Source organism: Heterocephalus glaber, unplaced genomic scaffold (assembly GCF_053883595.1).
Source record: "Heterocephalus glaber isolate CG9 unplaced genomic scaffold, H.glaber_assembly_v1.0 deba00000937, whole genome shotgun sequence".
NCBI classification, from domain to species: Eukaryota; Metazoa; Chordata; class Mammalia; order Rodentia; family Bathyergidae; genus Heterocephalus; species Heterocephalus glaber.
Window position 1 is genome coordinate 6,919,438 of NW_028258173.1, and position 16,012 is coordinate 6,935,449.

The 16,012-nt window shown below is 45.1% G+C and overlaps 1 protein-coding gene, 1 long non-coding RNA gene and 4 other non-coding genes across 10 annotated transcripts; 2 read left to right on the plus strand and 4 right to left on the minus strand.

The window, feature by feature from the left end:
* The first annotated feature begins 32 nt into the window (after nt 1-32).
* Nucleotides 33-5,472, plus strand: Atp5pd (ATP synthase peripheral stalk subunit d). Of its 3 annotated transcripts, none has more exons than XM_004860630.4 (6): nt 39-168; nt 1,940-2,070; nt 2,455-2,551; nt 3,524-3,595; nt 5,047-5,109; nt 5,268-5,472. In XM_004860630.4, the coding sequence occupies exons 2-6, from the start codon at nt 1,949-1,951 to the stop codon at nt 5,397-5,399; spliced, it is 486 nt and encodes a 161-aa protein (XP_004860687.2). In that variant the 5' UTR covers nt 39-168; nt 1,940-1,948; the 3' UTR covers nt 5,400-5,472. The 3 variants fall into 3 exon arrangements, with proteins under 3 accessions (XP_004860689.2, XP_004860687.2, XP_087064643.1); XM_087208517.1 differs by having other exon boundaries at nt 162-360; XM_004860632.4 differs by lacking the exon at nt 3,524-3,595 and having other exon boundaries at nt 33-168.
* Nucleotides 5,473-11,321: 5,849 nt separating this feature from the next.
* Nucleotides 11,322-13,972, minus strand: LOC110345097 (uncharacterized). Of its 3 annotated transcripts, none has more exons than XR_015450264.1 (2): nt 13,764-13,972; nt 11,322-11,616 (listed from the first exon to the last, which is right to left on the minus strand). It is a non-coding gene; the product is annotated as an uncharacterized LOC110345097 (long non-coding RNA). The 3 variants fall into 3 exon arrangements; XR_002388183.2 differs by having other exon boundaries at nt 13,731-13,972; XR_002388179.2 differs by lacking the exon at nt 13,764-13,972 and adding an exon at nt 13,052-13,537.
* Nucleotides 13,049-13,121, minus strand: Trnar-ccu (transfer RNA arginine (anticodon CCU)). Its single transcript has one exon. It is a non-coding gene; the product is annotated as a tRNA-Arg (tRNA).
* Nucleotides 13,341-13,413, minus strand: Trnar-ucg (transfer RNA arginine (anticodon UCG)). Its single transcript has one exon. It is a non-coding gene; the product is annotated as a tRNA-Arg (tRNA).
* On the plus strand, nt 13,954-14,026 carry Trnar-ccu (transfer RNA arginine (anticodon CCU)). Its single transcript has one exon. It is a non-coding gene; the product is annotated as a tRNA-Arg (tRNA).
* A 441-nt stretch (nt 14,027-14,467) lies between these two features.
* On the minus strand, nt 14,468-14,540 carry Trnar-ccu (transfer RNA arginine (anticodon CCU)). Its single transcript has one exon. It is a non-coding gene; the product is annotated as a tRNA-Arg (tRNA).
* Nucleotides 14,541-16,012: the final 1,472 nt, after the last annotated feature.

Sequence of the window (16,012 nt, forward strand, 5' to 3'; positions counted from 1 at the left end):
GTGCCCGCCCTCTGAGGCGGGACTTCCGGAAGTAGCCTCTGTTTGTATTGGCCTATCTGTGACGCAAAGCCCGAGCCCTGAGCTATGCGGTTGGCTGAGGGCAGGCCCTTCCGGTGACCCACTTCCGTTACTTGCCACTGGGGATCGAGCTTCACGGGGTCGGTGAAGGTGAGTGGGGTTCGGAGCGTGGAGTCTGAGCCCGGGTCAATTCCTCTTGCTCTACGTCTTGCAGACCTTGCACCGACTTTTGTTGCGCCCCCACCGAGGACGCCGGACTCGGTTTACCTCGCAGTCCCTTTCTCACTTCTTCTGGGCTCGAGGTCGCAGGGCCCGGCTGTGACCTGGCAGCTGCTGTTTTAGGTGCTGCCGCAAACCCCGTCTCGTTCAGTCCGCTCACTACCGATCTCGGTAGTGCAGTTGGGGTTCTCAGAGAACGTTACACACACAGTTGCTGAGGGAGTCGGAGGTTGCAGGGCTGCGTCCTCCCCTGTCTAGAGTGTCCCAGAGTTCCAGCGTGTGCAATGTTCAGGGCTTCTCAAGTGCGGGGCTCATTTACCCGGTGAACAGATATTCATCGAGCACTTCCTGTGCGCATGACCTGTTTTAGGCTCTGGGAATTGAGCAACAAGCAAAGTGATCTTTAAGACTTCTAGGTCGGGAAAAAAAAAAAAAAAAGACTTCTAGGTCGGGGATTTAGCTCAGTGGTTTCGCTGCCTGCCTCGCAAGCGCAAGGTCCCGAGTTCGATCCCCGGTACAAAAAAAAAAAAAGAAAAAAGTTAACTGCTTTAACCCCGCCCCTCCCCTGCCGGAGACAAACGATCGACCCTGGGAAGGAAAGGAAGAAGGGACAGGTGTTTGATAACTTTTTTTTTAAGATCCTGAGGAAGGTTGCGTCCTCCCTTGGAACCCACAACTTGTAGACAGTTGACTTTGACGTCTTCTAATATCTGACCCTGATCTTACTTAAAGTTGACTATTTTTCCCGTAGTTTGTCTTGGTTTAAAGGCTGCAACCACTTTCCAATCTTCTCTCGTTAAGGTATGTTTTGAATGCCTCTTAAAATGCAGGGCCAGTGCTGTGAGAGATAATCATACATGAGTAAGAAGGTTCAGGTGTATGACCAATCTGTTAAGGAGAGAATAGACAGCCTCTTAAGTTTGTATAAAACTATACCACAAGTTATGTGCACAATTTCATTTGATAAATTCAGCGGCCTTCTGAGCTAAGCAGAGCTGATACTGTTTATAGATAAGGAAACACCCACAGTGTGCTCTATTTAAACCTTGTTGAAATTTTACTATGTGTCATGTTCTGTGTACTTGGAGAATCAGTGAATAAAACAATCTGGGTGGATATTTCCACAAACATATGGAGAGGATTAAAAAAACAAACAAACATGGAGAGGAAAAAGGAGAGAGCTGGACTTAAGGATTTGGGGTGTGGAGAGAGGGCAATCTAGCAGGAAAGAATATACTGTATTTGTAATACAGGTTACAGAGCTTGAATTTGAGTAGCTAAACCATCCTCCTTTTCTGACTCAGTAATTATAATTCCTCTAGTTGATAAATAGACCTCCCAAGTGCTCAAAGGGTGCTGATCTTTTTTTTTTTGAGACAGGGAGGGTCTTACCATGTAGTTCAGGTTTTTTTTTTTTTTTGGTACCAGGGATCGAACTCGGGACCTTGTGCTTGCGAGGCAGGCAGCAGAACCACTGAGCTAAATCCCCGGCCCCAGGTTGTTTTTGAACTCACTGTGTAGCCCATACTGGCCTCAAACTTTCAGCGATCCTCTTGCCTCTGTTTCCCACGTGCTGGGAATATAGGCATGCACCACTATGGCTGGCGTGATCTCTTTATTAAAGATTTGTATGTTGCTAAATGCCCTTCTTCAGGGGATACTCGGAGAGCACTGTTTTTATTGGACTTATTTTATTTTCCAGGATCCCAAGATGGCTGGGCGCAAACTTGCTCTAAAAGCCATTGACTGGGTAGCTTTTGGGGAGATCATACCCCCAAACCAAAGGGCTATTGCTAACTCTCTGAAGTCCTGGAATGAGACCCTCAGCTCCAGGTCAGTATGTTTCTGAGGGATCCCTAGACTTGCCACTGAATCTAGAACAATATTTTAGAATTACACAGGCATTTCTGATAATCTTCTGACCAAAAATAAAGAAACCTACACATTTTCCAAATAAAAGTTTGGTGTTTTTTTTTTTTTTTTGGTACCAGAGATTGAACTCGGGACCTTGCACTTGCAAGGCAGGCTCCAGAACCACTGACCTAAATCCCCAGCCCCAAAAGTTTGGTTTTTTAGTTTTTTTGATTTTCATGATGACACTACAAAAGAAAAGCACGAAGGCACTCCAGGCCATAGAAATAAAGAATAGGGAAATTTCTGTGTGAATTTCCTCTTGTTCATGGAACAGTCCTAACTTTTGCTTTTCTCTGTGAGCAGGTTGGCTGCTTTGTCTGAGAAACCACCAGAGATCGACTGGGCTTTCTACAAGGCCAATGTGGCCAAGGCAGGCTTGGTGGATGACTTTGAAAAGAAGGTGAGACTTAAAATAGCTAAAGCATTAGTCTTGTAATGTCTTGTGGGTGGAGAGCAAGAAGGTGGATAATTATATATTCAAGGTGACAGCCGGGGAAGAAAGATGTTGTTAACCTTAACACTTAGATCCCAAAGGAAGTTTAGGAAAGCTGTGGCCAAAGGCCTTGCATTGGTAGATTTAAATAGTGACGAGGTGCAGAAAATTCAGCTGTCATGCAACAATACTATATGGCGTTCTCCTGGGAGCCAGAGGACTGTCAGAAGTTCCTGACCCGCTCTTCCTGAGTTCCCTGTTAGCCTCCCACCTGTCTCTCTTTGGTACAGACTATCAGCTTTTCTACTCTTTTACTGTTTTCCTCTCTCTACTCTTTTTTTCCTGTCCCTTACAGTTGTAATTTCTTATCTACCCATCCGCCTTTGATACACATTAAGTCTCAATATCAAAGGTTAATTTGCCTGTTCATTGGAAGATGCTTATGGAGGGCCTACTTTGTGCCACACAGTGTTAATGAAGAAAATCAGAATTTCTTCAGAATTCTTTAAAATGTGAGGTGCTGAGTCCAGCTGGTTCTTTTGTTTTTGTTTTTTTCAGGTGAGAAACTGAAGCTCATTGTAATAAAGAATTATCCAAGGTCCTGAGTTAGTGAAAGGGCTGATAAAACCCTTTTGCTTCTCTGTTTTGAGACAAGGTCTCACTATGTAGTTCAGGCTGGCTTCAAACTCATGGCACTCCTCCTGCCTCAGCCTCCTGACTCCTGGGATTACAAGTGTGTGCCACCATACCTGGCTGCTTCTCTTCCCAGTAAAGTATTCTTTCCACTATATAACACTGGAGGTACAGGAAACCTTAGTAGTGCAGTTTCCTCTTGGGATGGAGAGTGTGTTTTAATATGACCTATAAAGAATAACAGCTTCGAACCCTTTCATTAAACTCTTGGGTGTACTGATAACAACTCACTGTCCATATTTGTAGTTTAATGCTCTGAAAATTCCTGTGCCAGAGGATAAATATACTGCCCTGGTGGATGCTGAAGAAAAGGAAGATGTAAGTGGTTGATGGTCCTTTTTTAAAAATTACTTTTATTTTTATTAGTATGTGTTTGTAGTGCATAATGATTGCATTCATCATGGTAAGTTGGTACGTGTCCATGACCCATCTTTTTTGTTTGTTTTTGGTTTTTATTTTTTATTTTTTTAGTACCGGGGATTGAACTCAGGTCCTTGTGCTTGCCCAGCAGGCGGCGAAACCACTGAGCTAAATCCCCAGCACTTTTTTTGGTTTTTTGAGACAGTCTCACTATGTAGTTTAGGCTGGCATCAAACTCATGGTGATCCTCCTGCCTCAGCCTCCTGAGTAACAACACATCTTAATTCTTTTTTTTACTTCCCTTCTCCTCCCTTCCGCCACCATCTCTAAATCCAGTGATGCTCTTATAGATTCTAAATTTTTGTTTTGTTTTTTGAGACAGGGTCTTGCTAAGTAGTTCAGGCTGGCCTTGTATTGACTATGTAGTCCAGGCTGGCCTTGAACTTACGGCGATTCTCCTGCCTCAGCCTCCTGAGTACTGGGATTACAAACATGCACCATGACACCCCCCCCCCCCCCCCCGTACCAGGGATCAGGACCTTGAGCTTGTGAGACAAGCATGGTGCCACTGAGCTAAATCGCTGGCACAATAAAATTTTCTTAATAGTGACAGTTTTGTATTTCTTAGCAGCTAGGATAAGGTAAAGTGAATTAATGTGCAAATTAAGGAGTTAACAGTAATAGAAAGGAATCACCTGTTAATAAATCCAAAATTATGCTGACTATAAGAAACATCAAAGGGGCTGGGGATTTAGCTCAGTGGTTCCACTGCCTGCCTTGAAAGTGCAAGGTCCTGAGTTCGATCCCTGGTACCAAAAAAAAAAAAGCAACAAGAAAAAGACTACATGCCATATAACCACATTTGTATAAATCTCTAGAGACTAATATATAGTGACAGTAGTTGCCTGGGGATGGCAGGGAGAGGAGTGATACATGTGATCACTACTTTGAAGGTGGTGATGGTTTCACAGGTGGATGTGTATATCAAACAGTGCTCATGTTATCATATGGCAGTTATACCTCAACCAAACTTAAAAACAATTAAGGAATTGGAATTAGGTAGAAAAGTTACCCAAGCTGTATTCGGATGCCTGTTTGGTTGAAAGCTCTGAAGGCCAAATGTTGGAACCTAGATGGTTCCACCAAAGAGATGTCTGGCTTGGTGGTCACAGGGCTTGTCCTGACCATTCAGTGAGCAGCCCCTATGAGACTGGGCGTCGTGAGCTCTTTTCCTACCTGGACTTCTTTGTGGGTGACAGGAGAAGCTGTGATTTGCTTCCTAAAGTGAGAGTTCCTCCGTAGTCAGGGCAGCAGGAAAGCCAGGGCAGGCTCAAGAGCCTTCATATCTTGGGAGCCTGGAGTCTGGGCATAACTTGATTTCAGAACAGAATTTTTCTCTTCTCTTAAAGGTGAAAAGTTGTGCTGAGTTTGTGTCTCTCTCAAAGTCCCGGATTGTGGAATATGAGAAGCAGGTAAGGATGAACTCTGGGGTGGCCTCTGTCCATGATATGTTTTCTCTCTTTCTCATGGCCACACATCTTTCACTTATTGGCAGTAACCTGCCTTGGATTCTTGATTTCCAGCTCTGTGGCGGTATTCCCCTTTACTAACACATTTCTACTCTTTCCAGCTAGAGAAAATAAAGAACATGATTCCATTTGAGCAAATGACCATCGAGGACTTGAATGAAGCCTTCCCAGAAACCACATTAGACAAGAAGAAGTATCCCTATTGGCCTCATAAGCCAATTGAGAATTTATAAAACTGAGTTTTGGAGAAAACTCTGGTCCTTACATTATAAACTCTGGATGTTAAACATAAAAATAATTCTATAATTCTGGGTATGTGATCTTCTCTCTGTTCTGTATAGTTGAACCTCTCCTCTGAGGTGACTTCACTAGAAATGGGCATTTGGTTAAGGTGGAAATGTGCCTAAAGGTATGTTTCGGGCCAGCCCTCTAGCAATCAGGATGCATGTGCGCCAACCCAGAGGGATAGGGCCTGTGACAGTGCACTTCCCTGGGATGGTAAGGAGGGATCATTATCTGCTGAGGCTCTTGGACTTCACCTATTTCAAAGCACTGGTGCCAAGGAAGTGCTCCCTTCTGCTTACCCCTTAGTAAGTCAGAACTGCTGTCCAAATTGCAGGTCTGAGAGGCCTGCTTTTTCTTTTTTTCTTTATTTTGAGACAGGGTCTTGGGGTGTAGATTAGGCTGGCTTTGAAATCACTAGCCCAGGGTGGCCTCAAACTTGCAGCGATCCTCCTGCCTCAGCCTCTCAAGTGTTGGGATAACAGGTGTGAACCATGACGCCTGGTGGTGAACCCTTATGCCTAGTGGCCTGGGTTTTTGTATGGCAGCTTTTCTGTACAGCTTTCTGTTTTGTTTTGTTTTGGTATCGGGGATCAAACTGCCAACCTTTTGCTTGTGAGGCAGGTGCAGTGCCACTGAGCTAAATCCCTGGCCCTCTGTACTGAGCACAAAAAGGAATAGAGAGGGGCCGAGGATTTACCTCAGTGGTTCTGCTGTCTGCCTCACAAGCGCAAGGTCCAGAGTTTGATTCCAGGTACCAAAAAAGAAAAAAAAAAAAAGACTGTTCAAAAGACTAACATTTCTTGGGGTTGGGGATTTAGCTCAGTGGTTTCGCCGCCTATTGTGCAAGCGTAAGGACCTGAGTTCGATCCCCGGTACCAAAAAATAAAAGGAATAGAGAGGAAACTTTACTTCAAGGTTAACTATTGAAGTTTTTTGTATTTGAACTTAGAAAATAATCTTAACTCTAGCAATTAATTTTAAAATTCCTATTAGAAGCTGGGCACAGTGGTACATATGTATAGCCCCAGCTACTCAAGAAGCTGATACAGGAGGATCACCTGAACTCAAGAGTTCATAACCAGCCTAGGCAACATAGTGAGGCCACTCATCTCAAGAAAACTGAAAAAATAAAATCAGATGGTGGTGTGAAGAGTTGCCCTTGAAGTCAGAAGAGCTGGTATGCCTACCATGCTGATTTTACGCTAATTGTTTACTGTTTCAGGACTTTAATTATCTCATTTAAAAACATTAGGATTGTAAAGAGCAGTAAGACAATCTGGGAAGTTTCTAGATACCTAAGCAAAGCCATCTGACTTAGTCTGGCTTAAATCCTGTAGGAAAAATGTGCATATGGAAGGGTAGCACACAGGTCAAAAACTGGCACTTCAAAAACAAAACAAAAACTAAAAAGCCAAACCGGGTATTTCTGCGAATACTACAGATGGACTTTATTGGAGAGGAGCAATGGTGGCTGATAACTGCGAAGTCAGTGCTACGGTAACGTAGGCCAGCAGAGACTGGGGTCATCCCTCCTAATTTGTAGGGTGGAGACTGGCTGAAGATGGGAGGTAGTAAGGCGGGGGCTGTTGTGGCTCAAGCTCCTTTAGTCACAGTCACATTGGATGGAGTGTTCAATGGTGGCTGCGCCTTTAATGTCCAAGACAAAAAATGAGTGCTACATACCCTCTGCCCCCCAGACAGCTGGACTGGCACCGAGCCATCCAGCCCAGGATCTGAGGATTCAGATGACAGCCAAACGAAAATATGGAAACTGAAATAAATCCAGTTTACATTTGGAGCATGGTTGGAACTCATGCTGATCAAAGAAAGCTCCTGAGGGAGCCATGGGAGGATTTCATGTAACACAACAGTAACTGCCTGGGTTCAGACTCTCAGTCAAAGGCATGTGGATAGGGCTGGAGTGCTTTTACTTTTTTATTTTATGCTGTCTTAGATTATACGGCATTATTGAATTGCACATGCATTAATTTTTTACATTGAGTTATTTTTTTGGTTCTGGGGGTCAAACCCAGTGTTTCACACATACTACACTCACACCCTACTACTAAGTAACATCGCCATCCCCTAATTTTACATTTGGGCCGGGGATTTAGCTCAGTGGTTCTGGTGCCTGCCGCGCATGCGCAAGGTCCCAAGTTCGATCTCTGATGCCAAAAAAACCCCCCAAAACCCTGCTTGTTCCCTAATTTTACATTTGAAAAAATAGTTAATCAGAAGTAAAATAGGATTATGATTTAAGAGGGAAAATACATTCTAGCGAAGTTACAAAGTTAGGTGAAAACAAAAATAGCATAAACAGAACCGAACAGTCTGGTCCAGTGGTGCTTCCCTGTAATTCCAGCACTCAAGAGACTTGAGGCAGGAAGATTCCCACAGGTTCAAGGCCAGCCTGGACTACACAGTGAGGCCCTGTCGCAAAAAACTAAAACAAGGGCTGGGGATTTAGCTCAGTTGTGCCGCTGCCTGCCTCGCAAGTGCAAGGTCCTAAGTTTGATCTCTGGTACCAAAAATACAAAACTAAACTAAAAACAAAACCGAAAAATAACCAAACATAACTGATGATTGAGTCAGTAAGGGCCCCCTATATTAAGTACAATTTAAACTGGAGAACCCAAATCTGAGTGTAAACTGACCATCCTTGGTTTGGTTGGATACATCAGGGATACTAACTTATTACTCTAAACTGGCATTGAAGGAAAAAACAAGCATTTTTCAGGCCTTTAAACAAGTATTTAAAGATAAACAAATAGCACAAATTGAAAAGAGGACGTTCTTTACAAACTATTCCAGCCAATAAATGTAGGAAAAAATTACATTGGAAAAACCACTATTTTGAAAACTAGATTCCAATTTAGTGGAAATATCTATGAGGAACAGGTTAAATGGCACCATGAAGAAATAAACAGATAAATCTAAACTGTGGGATATTTTACAGGAAAACTGACCTTTTGTTTTCCAATAAATTAATAGTGTGAGGAAGGGAAGGCAGCATCAGGTTATAAGAAAGGAAGAGACCCAGCATGGAAAGGCTGCTTGTTGGCCTGATTTGGATCTGGAATTGTACCAATTCACTGAGAAGATATCCTTGAGACAATGGCAATACACGAACATGGGGCAGGTATCTGAGCATACCAAGGGATTACCATCATCCTGTGAATATAATAATGGCTGTGGATGGCTGTGGCTCAGTGGTAGAGTCCTTGTGTAGCACAGCATGCTTGAGGGCCTGGGTGTGATCTCCAGCGTCACAAAAATGAAGGCAGGAAGGAAGGAGGGGAAGGAGGGAGGGAAGGAGAGAGAGAAAATGAAAGGACCAAAGAGAGAGAAAGAAGAGGGAGGGGAAGGGAGGGAAGGAAAAGAGAAAAGAAAGAGAAGATAGAAGGCAGGCGGGAAGACATTGTGGTTTTCTAAAGAAATACCCATATTGACATAGGTAGGGATGAAACAATGTCTGGGATTTGCTTTAAAACATTTCAGAAGAGGCTAGGCATGGTGGCACATGTCTGTAATCCAGCACTCCGGAGACTGAGGCAGGAGGAGCACTGTGAGGTTTGAGGCCAGCCTGGGGTACAGAGCAAGACTCTGTCTCAAAAACAAAACAAAACAACAAAAAGAACCCAAAAACATTTCAGAAGAAAAAGATTAAAGGAATCAGTGCAACATAATCTTGATGAGTCTAGGTGGTGGATATAGAGGGATTCATTTATTATCCAACATCTTTGTATATTTGAAATTTTCATAATAAAACAGTTTGTAAAGGATGGATAAATGAGTTTTGATCTTACTAGTAAAGAAGAACTCAAGACAAAAACAAAATGATTCAAATGCAATTCTTAAAAAATAAAGGGAGCCATTTACACAAGAGAAATAATTGGATATTTATGCATGGAAAAAATAGCATTAAAATATATAAAGTCAAAAAATTACAAAGAAATTGCAGAATATATTTGTTGTAACTATTTTAACATACATTTCAGTCTTTGACATCCTTGCAAAACAAATGAGACACTAGCAGACTGCTACAAATAGGCTAATTTACTAGCTTTTATACTAAACTATATTATACAAACAGAACATGGAAATTGATAATATAAAATAAACATACATTGACTGATCTCAGTGAAAATATTACATAAAACCAATAATAGCCACAGTATGGAAAACAATAACACAAAACAATAAAACCCAGCCACTTGAAAATCAAAATTCCTCTCCTAAATCCCAGAGAAATCAAGTATGTAACTACATGATACTTGCAAAAATAAAAATATGAAGATTTCACATCAAAACAATAGGGAAATTCATGACATTAAATTCTGTTGTTAATATAAGAACATTTTAGGCCGGGGATTTAGCTCAGTGGTTTCGCTGCCTGCTGCACAAGTGCAAGGACCTGAGTTCGATCCTGTACCAAAAAAAAAAAAAGAAAAATATAAGAACATTTTATTATTCAATACAACCTGATGACGGAAAAATCAAAAGATATTGCAAAGGAAAAAAAGGATAATCAAAGAAACAGTGGAAAAATAAAGTCGAAAGATAAATTAGTACTGTCATACATTAAACATTAAAAGCTAGACATAATTAGATCAAGAGAACAGAATGGAATAGAAACAGCTCATTGCACGGAGGGCTGTATGCACATAAGTATTTATGTAATCCAAGCAGCACTTTGACTCACTGAAGGAACTGACTGATCTAAATGTTTAAATGTTTGTAAAACAATAAAAACAGGGCCGGGGATTTAGCTCAGTGGTTCCACGCCTGCGTCCCAAGTTCGATCCCTGGTACCAAAAAAAACCCAAACAATAAAAACATCTTTCCTTTACACTAAAATCAAAATAAATTCCAGCTACAGATTTAAATGCTAAAAGTCACAGCAAACGACAAAAAATGATAGGTGAATATGTGTATCATTAGGCTGAAGGGTTTTTCTAGCAGATTACCAAAGAAGAAACCGGAGCAAAAAAATGGATAGATTTCAGGAGAAATAAACCAGTTACTTGGAGACCCCACAGGCATATCAGACTTTAGGTAACTGGTGTTGAACTCTGCTCCTTCCCTACCTGTCCAGGGCTATGACACCACCACTCCAGAATCCTAGGGCATCACTTCTCCCGTTCCTCCCTCCTCCCTCCTCAGCTGAGTACCAAGTCCTACAGAGTCCACTTCCTGCACAGGTCCTGTTACGGCCCTCCTCTGGCGCCACTGTGGTCCCCTCTGTCTAGACCTTGGTAATTTCCACCTCAAACCATCTCATTTTCCCCTAAGTGATCTCCCTGCCTCTACTGTCACTCACTTCCAATCCATTATTCAGACTGTTGCCAAGAGGTGCTTTCAGAAAGCAAAATGGTTATTTAACTGCCCTGGGTTCCACTGCTCACATCTCAGTGGTGTTCTCATCCCACTGACAGCCACAGTGAATTGCCAACCATACCTCAGACCCCACCATCGGGCATTTGCAATTCCTATTTCCACTAGAACATCAGAAAGACCTGGAAGATTCTAGAACAGTGATGGCAAACCTTTTAGAGACCGTGTGCCCAAACTGCAACCCAAAAGCCACTTATTTATTGCAAAGTGCCAACACTGCAATTAAATCTGAATCTTGAGGTTTTAGTTTAGAAAAAAACAACAGCAACTGTTATCCGATGCTCGGCTGCTGGGGTGAGTTGGCTTGCTTGATGACAGAAAGGGCTCTGCGGCCCTGCTGCGGCACATGTGCCATAGGTTCACCACCATTGCTCTAGAACATTCTTTGTTGAGTGTCAGTATTACAGGCCACTTTGTCACACACTCAAGTTCATTTGCTCACCCCTGACCAAATCAAAGGAGGCCATTTATGTTGGTAAAAAGGAAAAATGATTTATTCAAAGCTATCAGATGGAGGGGGCCATTTGCCTCAAATCACCATCTCACCTTGTGCAGGTGGGCAAAGGTCTTAGATGAGGAACAGGGTGGGGGGGCACAGAGAGCTCCATGGCTTACAGCCACCTTCAGTTGTTTATCCTCCCCTTTCTTCTGGAAAAGAAACTGGGTTACTGCCTCCTGGGGCTGGCATCTGCATGTTCTGTCACTGCTTTGGGCTGAAGAGAGGAGGGTGTGCTGGCTCGGCAGGAGGAAGTCTGGAGAAGTTGCTCATCTCTACAAACAAAAAACAAAAGAATCGAATTTTTAAAGTTCCATTTTCAGATGCCAGTTACCACAGCAAGTATAGTGCTGTGAGCCATATTCATGTTCCCCAAGATCTAGCCATGTGCTTGGCACTTAGAAATGTTTGTAAAGATTCATTATGAATGGAAGAGAAGAAATACAAAATGTGAACCTTTAGGGGATTGTACATAAACCTTAATGGGACAGACAGCATTTTAGTAAATGATGACGAGGGACCGGGGGAGTAGCTCAGTACCTCAACATGTGCTTCGCATTTGGGAAGCCCTGGGTTCGATCCTCAGCACCGCCAACAACCAAAAAAGATGATCACAAGTTACCCGATAATGTCCTAATCGCTTTACATAAATATTTCTCATTTACTCCCCATATAAACCTGAGGTAGATGGGGTATCAAGACCCCTGAACAGGTCTTCTGAGGATGACAAGATTGTCAATCACTCTTCTACTCAGAAGCCTCTTCTTTTTATGTGGCTAGGGCCTCCCCATAAGGCTGGACCAAATGTCCCTTCTCTATGTAATTAATAGGCTCCCATTACTTCTATACTTGAAATTGTCTTATTAGTTTCCTCACTTACTGTCCTCTCTCACTGGAATGTGGGTTCCATTGGTGCAGGCCTACAGGATGGTTTGGTGGAACTGCATCTGGACCTTCACAAAGACCCAGCGACTCCTGTGATCCAGGCTAGGAATACGCTGCTGCCACCAAGTGGCAAGGCTTAGAAGCCACAGGTAGTTTACAAGTAACAGCCATCCAATTTGTTGACTGGGGTGGAGGGAATTCTGACTGGCCCAGGAGAAGGAAGAGGAGGAGTCTGCTTTCTGGTTTCATTGTTTCTTTCACAAAAGTACGAGGTACAGTAGCTTTTAAACGGTTTTGAATCAGGGACTTAGGAGAATCTGATGAAACAATACCTCGTTTCTCCATGTAGCGTATCTCCCAAATATTTCAACTGATGGGAAAAGTCTTTCCCCAGAAAAGCCCGCTCATAGCTCCTCAGAAGTTAAGATAGTCAAGTTAAAAAAAAATTAACTCTGGCCAAGAGTACTTTTTTTTTTTTTTTTGGTACCGGGGATCGCATTCAGAACGTTGCGTTTGCGAGGCAGGAACCGGAACCACTGAGCTAAAAAGTAAACATTGTTGGGCCGGCGATTTAGCTCAGTGGTTCTGCTGCCTGACTCGCAAGCGCAAAGACCTGAGTTTGATCCCCGGTACCAAAAAAAAAAAAAAAAAAAGTAAACATTGTTACTAAAGGACCTTGGTGGTTGACATAGTGATGGACACACATAATACACAGCTCGCAGAGCCTTGTGCCCATTTCATAAACTATAAATAGAGACACTGTCGCAAAAAAAAAAAAAAAAAAAAGAGAAAAGAAAAAACAACGAAAAGCAAGAGCCAACTCACCCCAGATGGGACTCGAACCCACAATCCCTGGCTTAGGAGGCCAGTGCCTTATCCATTAGGCCACTGGGGCTTAACACAAGCCAGTGCGATCACATGTCTCTTAAAATGTGACGCCGCGGGCTCCGTACTGATGTCATATACGAAAGCATCTAGCCTTAATGCCTTTTCCGACTCCGAATCTCCAGCTCTTCTGGATGGAGATCCACAGGGGTCTGGTGGCCTTTCTACATCTAAAACAAGGGCAGCGATTCTCATCTGGTGTAGGGCAATCATCGGGATTAAAACGTTTCGACCACGAAGGGACTCGAACCCTCAATCTTCTGATCCGAAGTCAGACGCCTTATCCATTAGGCCACGCGGTCTCCTCAGTGACTTCTCTTTTCCAGGATACCTATTTGGGACCGGAAGGGCTATTGTACTGGTGGCTGCACGGTGCTAGTGACTCCCAGCAGCAACGGCGTCCGCTCCAGCCTGAGTAGCCGGCATCGACACTTACGCAGCGGGACGGGGCGACACTCGGACCTAACTGTGCGAACCCCCCTTTAATTGGTGGGGCCACGTGGCCTAGTGGATAAGACGTCTGACTTCGGATCAGAAGATTGAGAGTTCCAGTCCCTTCGCGGTCGGTTAACTTTTGGATGAGCAGCACTGCATGGCGCCGGACGCTCCGCCACCCTACCGGGTCGTTTGTGGCCCTCCCTCTCCCTCTCGCCTTCTCGCCTCGCGTTGCAGCGCTCTGCTGGCCTAGCCGTCCCGAGTGGAGGCTCTTCGCGGAGCCGGTTGGAGACGCGGCGCCCGCCCGTGGCCCTTCGGTTGGCCAGAGCGCGACGACTGCGCCGAGGACTTGCGCACGTGTCCTGGCGCGCGCTTGCACCGGCCACGTGAATGCGATCTTTTATCGCGCCCCAGTGGCCTAATGGATAAGGCACTGGCCTCCTAAGCCAGGGATTGTGGGTTCGAGTCCCACCTGGGGTGACGCGGGTCCGCTGTACTGGGCTCTTTTTGTGCCCTGCTAGTGCCCAAGCCTCTGCGGAGCACTTGCCGCCTGCGTCCCCCGTCTCCCATCCAAGTGTCTTTTATCCCTGGAGTCTTGTCTTGGGCTCCGGGACCGCCTCGCCAGCCGCAGCGGTGGCGTCCTGGGAACCCTGTGCGTCCTAAAGATTCCACTGAAGTCGTAACCCATTGTCTACCTAGGAGCTGTGCAAAAACCTTTGGGGCTGCGCAGGCGGAAGCTGCGAACCTACTCAGCTGTGCTTTTCCCTACATGAAAGGTTCTCCAAGCGGAGGCGCCAGGGGACTTCCTCAACCCCCCAGAACCTCCCCCAACGGCACCCCCACCGTGCACTGTGAGTGCAATCGAAGGCCGGGGTCTATTCTTGAGTCCCACAGTGGGAGTAACCAAAAAAACAAAGCCCTTACCCCAGGTGGGACTCGAACCCACAATCCCTGGCTTAGGAGGCCAGTGCCTTATCCATTAGGCCACTGGGGCCTGCGGCTCGCTTCTGCCACCTCTATTCCTTTAATGGGTAGTGCAGCCCGGTCTCGGATGGTCGGGTCCGCGAAGTGCGCGTTCGTGGGCGCTGCGCCGGTGGCCGCAGTGCCAAGCGCCTGCCGGGCGGGGAACCGACCACACTCACAGCGGGACCCAGCGCCAGCTCCGGCCCTGCCCTACGCAGCATGGAGCCCGGGAGCCCCTGGAGGACGCCTGGATCCGCACCACGGACGCTGAGCACCAAAGTTCGCAGGCACTTTCTGCCCACCGCCCTGGGGCTTTTTGTCCACCTCCAAGAACCAGAAGGAGAGCCAAGAATTTTAGGAAAAAGTAGTGTAGAAAGTGGAGGAGTACAAATAAATAGCAACCACGAATAGTTGAAACTTTAACACTGAAAACCCTTCCCATCATAAGAGAATGCACAAATCCAGCCATAATAATAAAAATACATATACATTTCACTGTAATATTTTTTCCTTTAAATTTAGAGTTTAATTCTCCCATACCTTAGGCATATAATATATATTGTACGTTCTTTTGTTTTATAAAAATAAACACATTTTTAAAGGGTTGGACGTTTAAACTCCATCATTAAAATCCACACATGTCTGAAAAATGTAAAAGCAGAAGCTGCAGCCGAGGACATCTTTCAGGTCCAGTTGTGCCTGACTTGAGACCTCGAAGGGTGACTTCGAGACATTCCTCTCTGCTTCTCTCGGAACAAGTGGTCTTTTCTCCCCCGTAAAGCAGCAGGAAGGGAGGATTTAGCTCGCGTGGCTCGGGCCTGCTGCCTTAAGTTCGTGGCTGTCAGGTAGGGACACACAGGCAGTAACTGCAGGTCTCAAGGTGGCAGCGATGCGCTCGTCCCCGCGTTTGAGCTGGGACACTGCCCTTCCATCAAATACACAACATGGGCACAGGAGGCTCCTATAGCTCCCCCAGTCGATAGCCACCTCCCCCTTGCGGACCGTTCACTATTTTTATCACCAAGTGGTTTTGTCTGATTCTCACTAAGTGGAACCAGTCTTTTGTGAAGTCTGCCTTCTTTTCCTCAGCACCGTGTCTTGGAGATTCCCCAGGGTTCATTCTTTTGCCCTTTTTTATAGGGTGGGCTCCACTCTGTTCCCTGCCCCTTTCTTTTCTCTTGATCTCCCTGTGTATCTGGGTGCTTTTCTGGTGCCTTCAGCTGCCACCAGGTGTCTTACCTGCCACCAGTGTCTTCTGAGGGGCTCCCAGGTCGGCCTTGTGCTCCAGGGTCAACTCAGGGGGACTCAGCCTCTGCTTTCCCTCTGCTGCCAGTGTAGCAGTTCCTGTGGTTCTCCTTGCCTCAGTGCTGGATTCGCCCAAGCATTTCCAAAACTCGACGTGTCTCCTGGTGCTGGGTGGCGGATGGATCTCCCAGCGCTGAGCTTGCCTCCCCTTCCGGGGCTCTTTTCCCCCTTTGTGGCTCGCGCCTCTCCCCAGCTCCA

Coding starts and splice junctions, on each gene's coding strand:
- Atp5pd (XM_004860630.4), top strand. CDS start 1,949: ATGGCTGGGCGCAAACTTGCTCTAAAAGCCATTGACTGGGTAGCTTTT. Junction 3,596..5,046: donor ATGCTGAAGAAAAGGAAGAT/GTAAGTGGTTGA, acceptor CTTCTCTTAAAG/GTGAAAAGTTGTGCTGAGTT. Junction 5,110..5,267: donor TTGTGGAATATGAGAAGCAG/GTAAGGATGAAC, acceptor TACTCTTTCCAG/CTAGAGAAAATAAAGAACAT.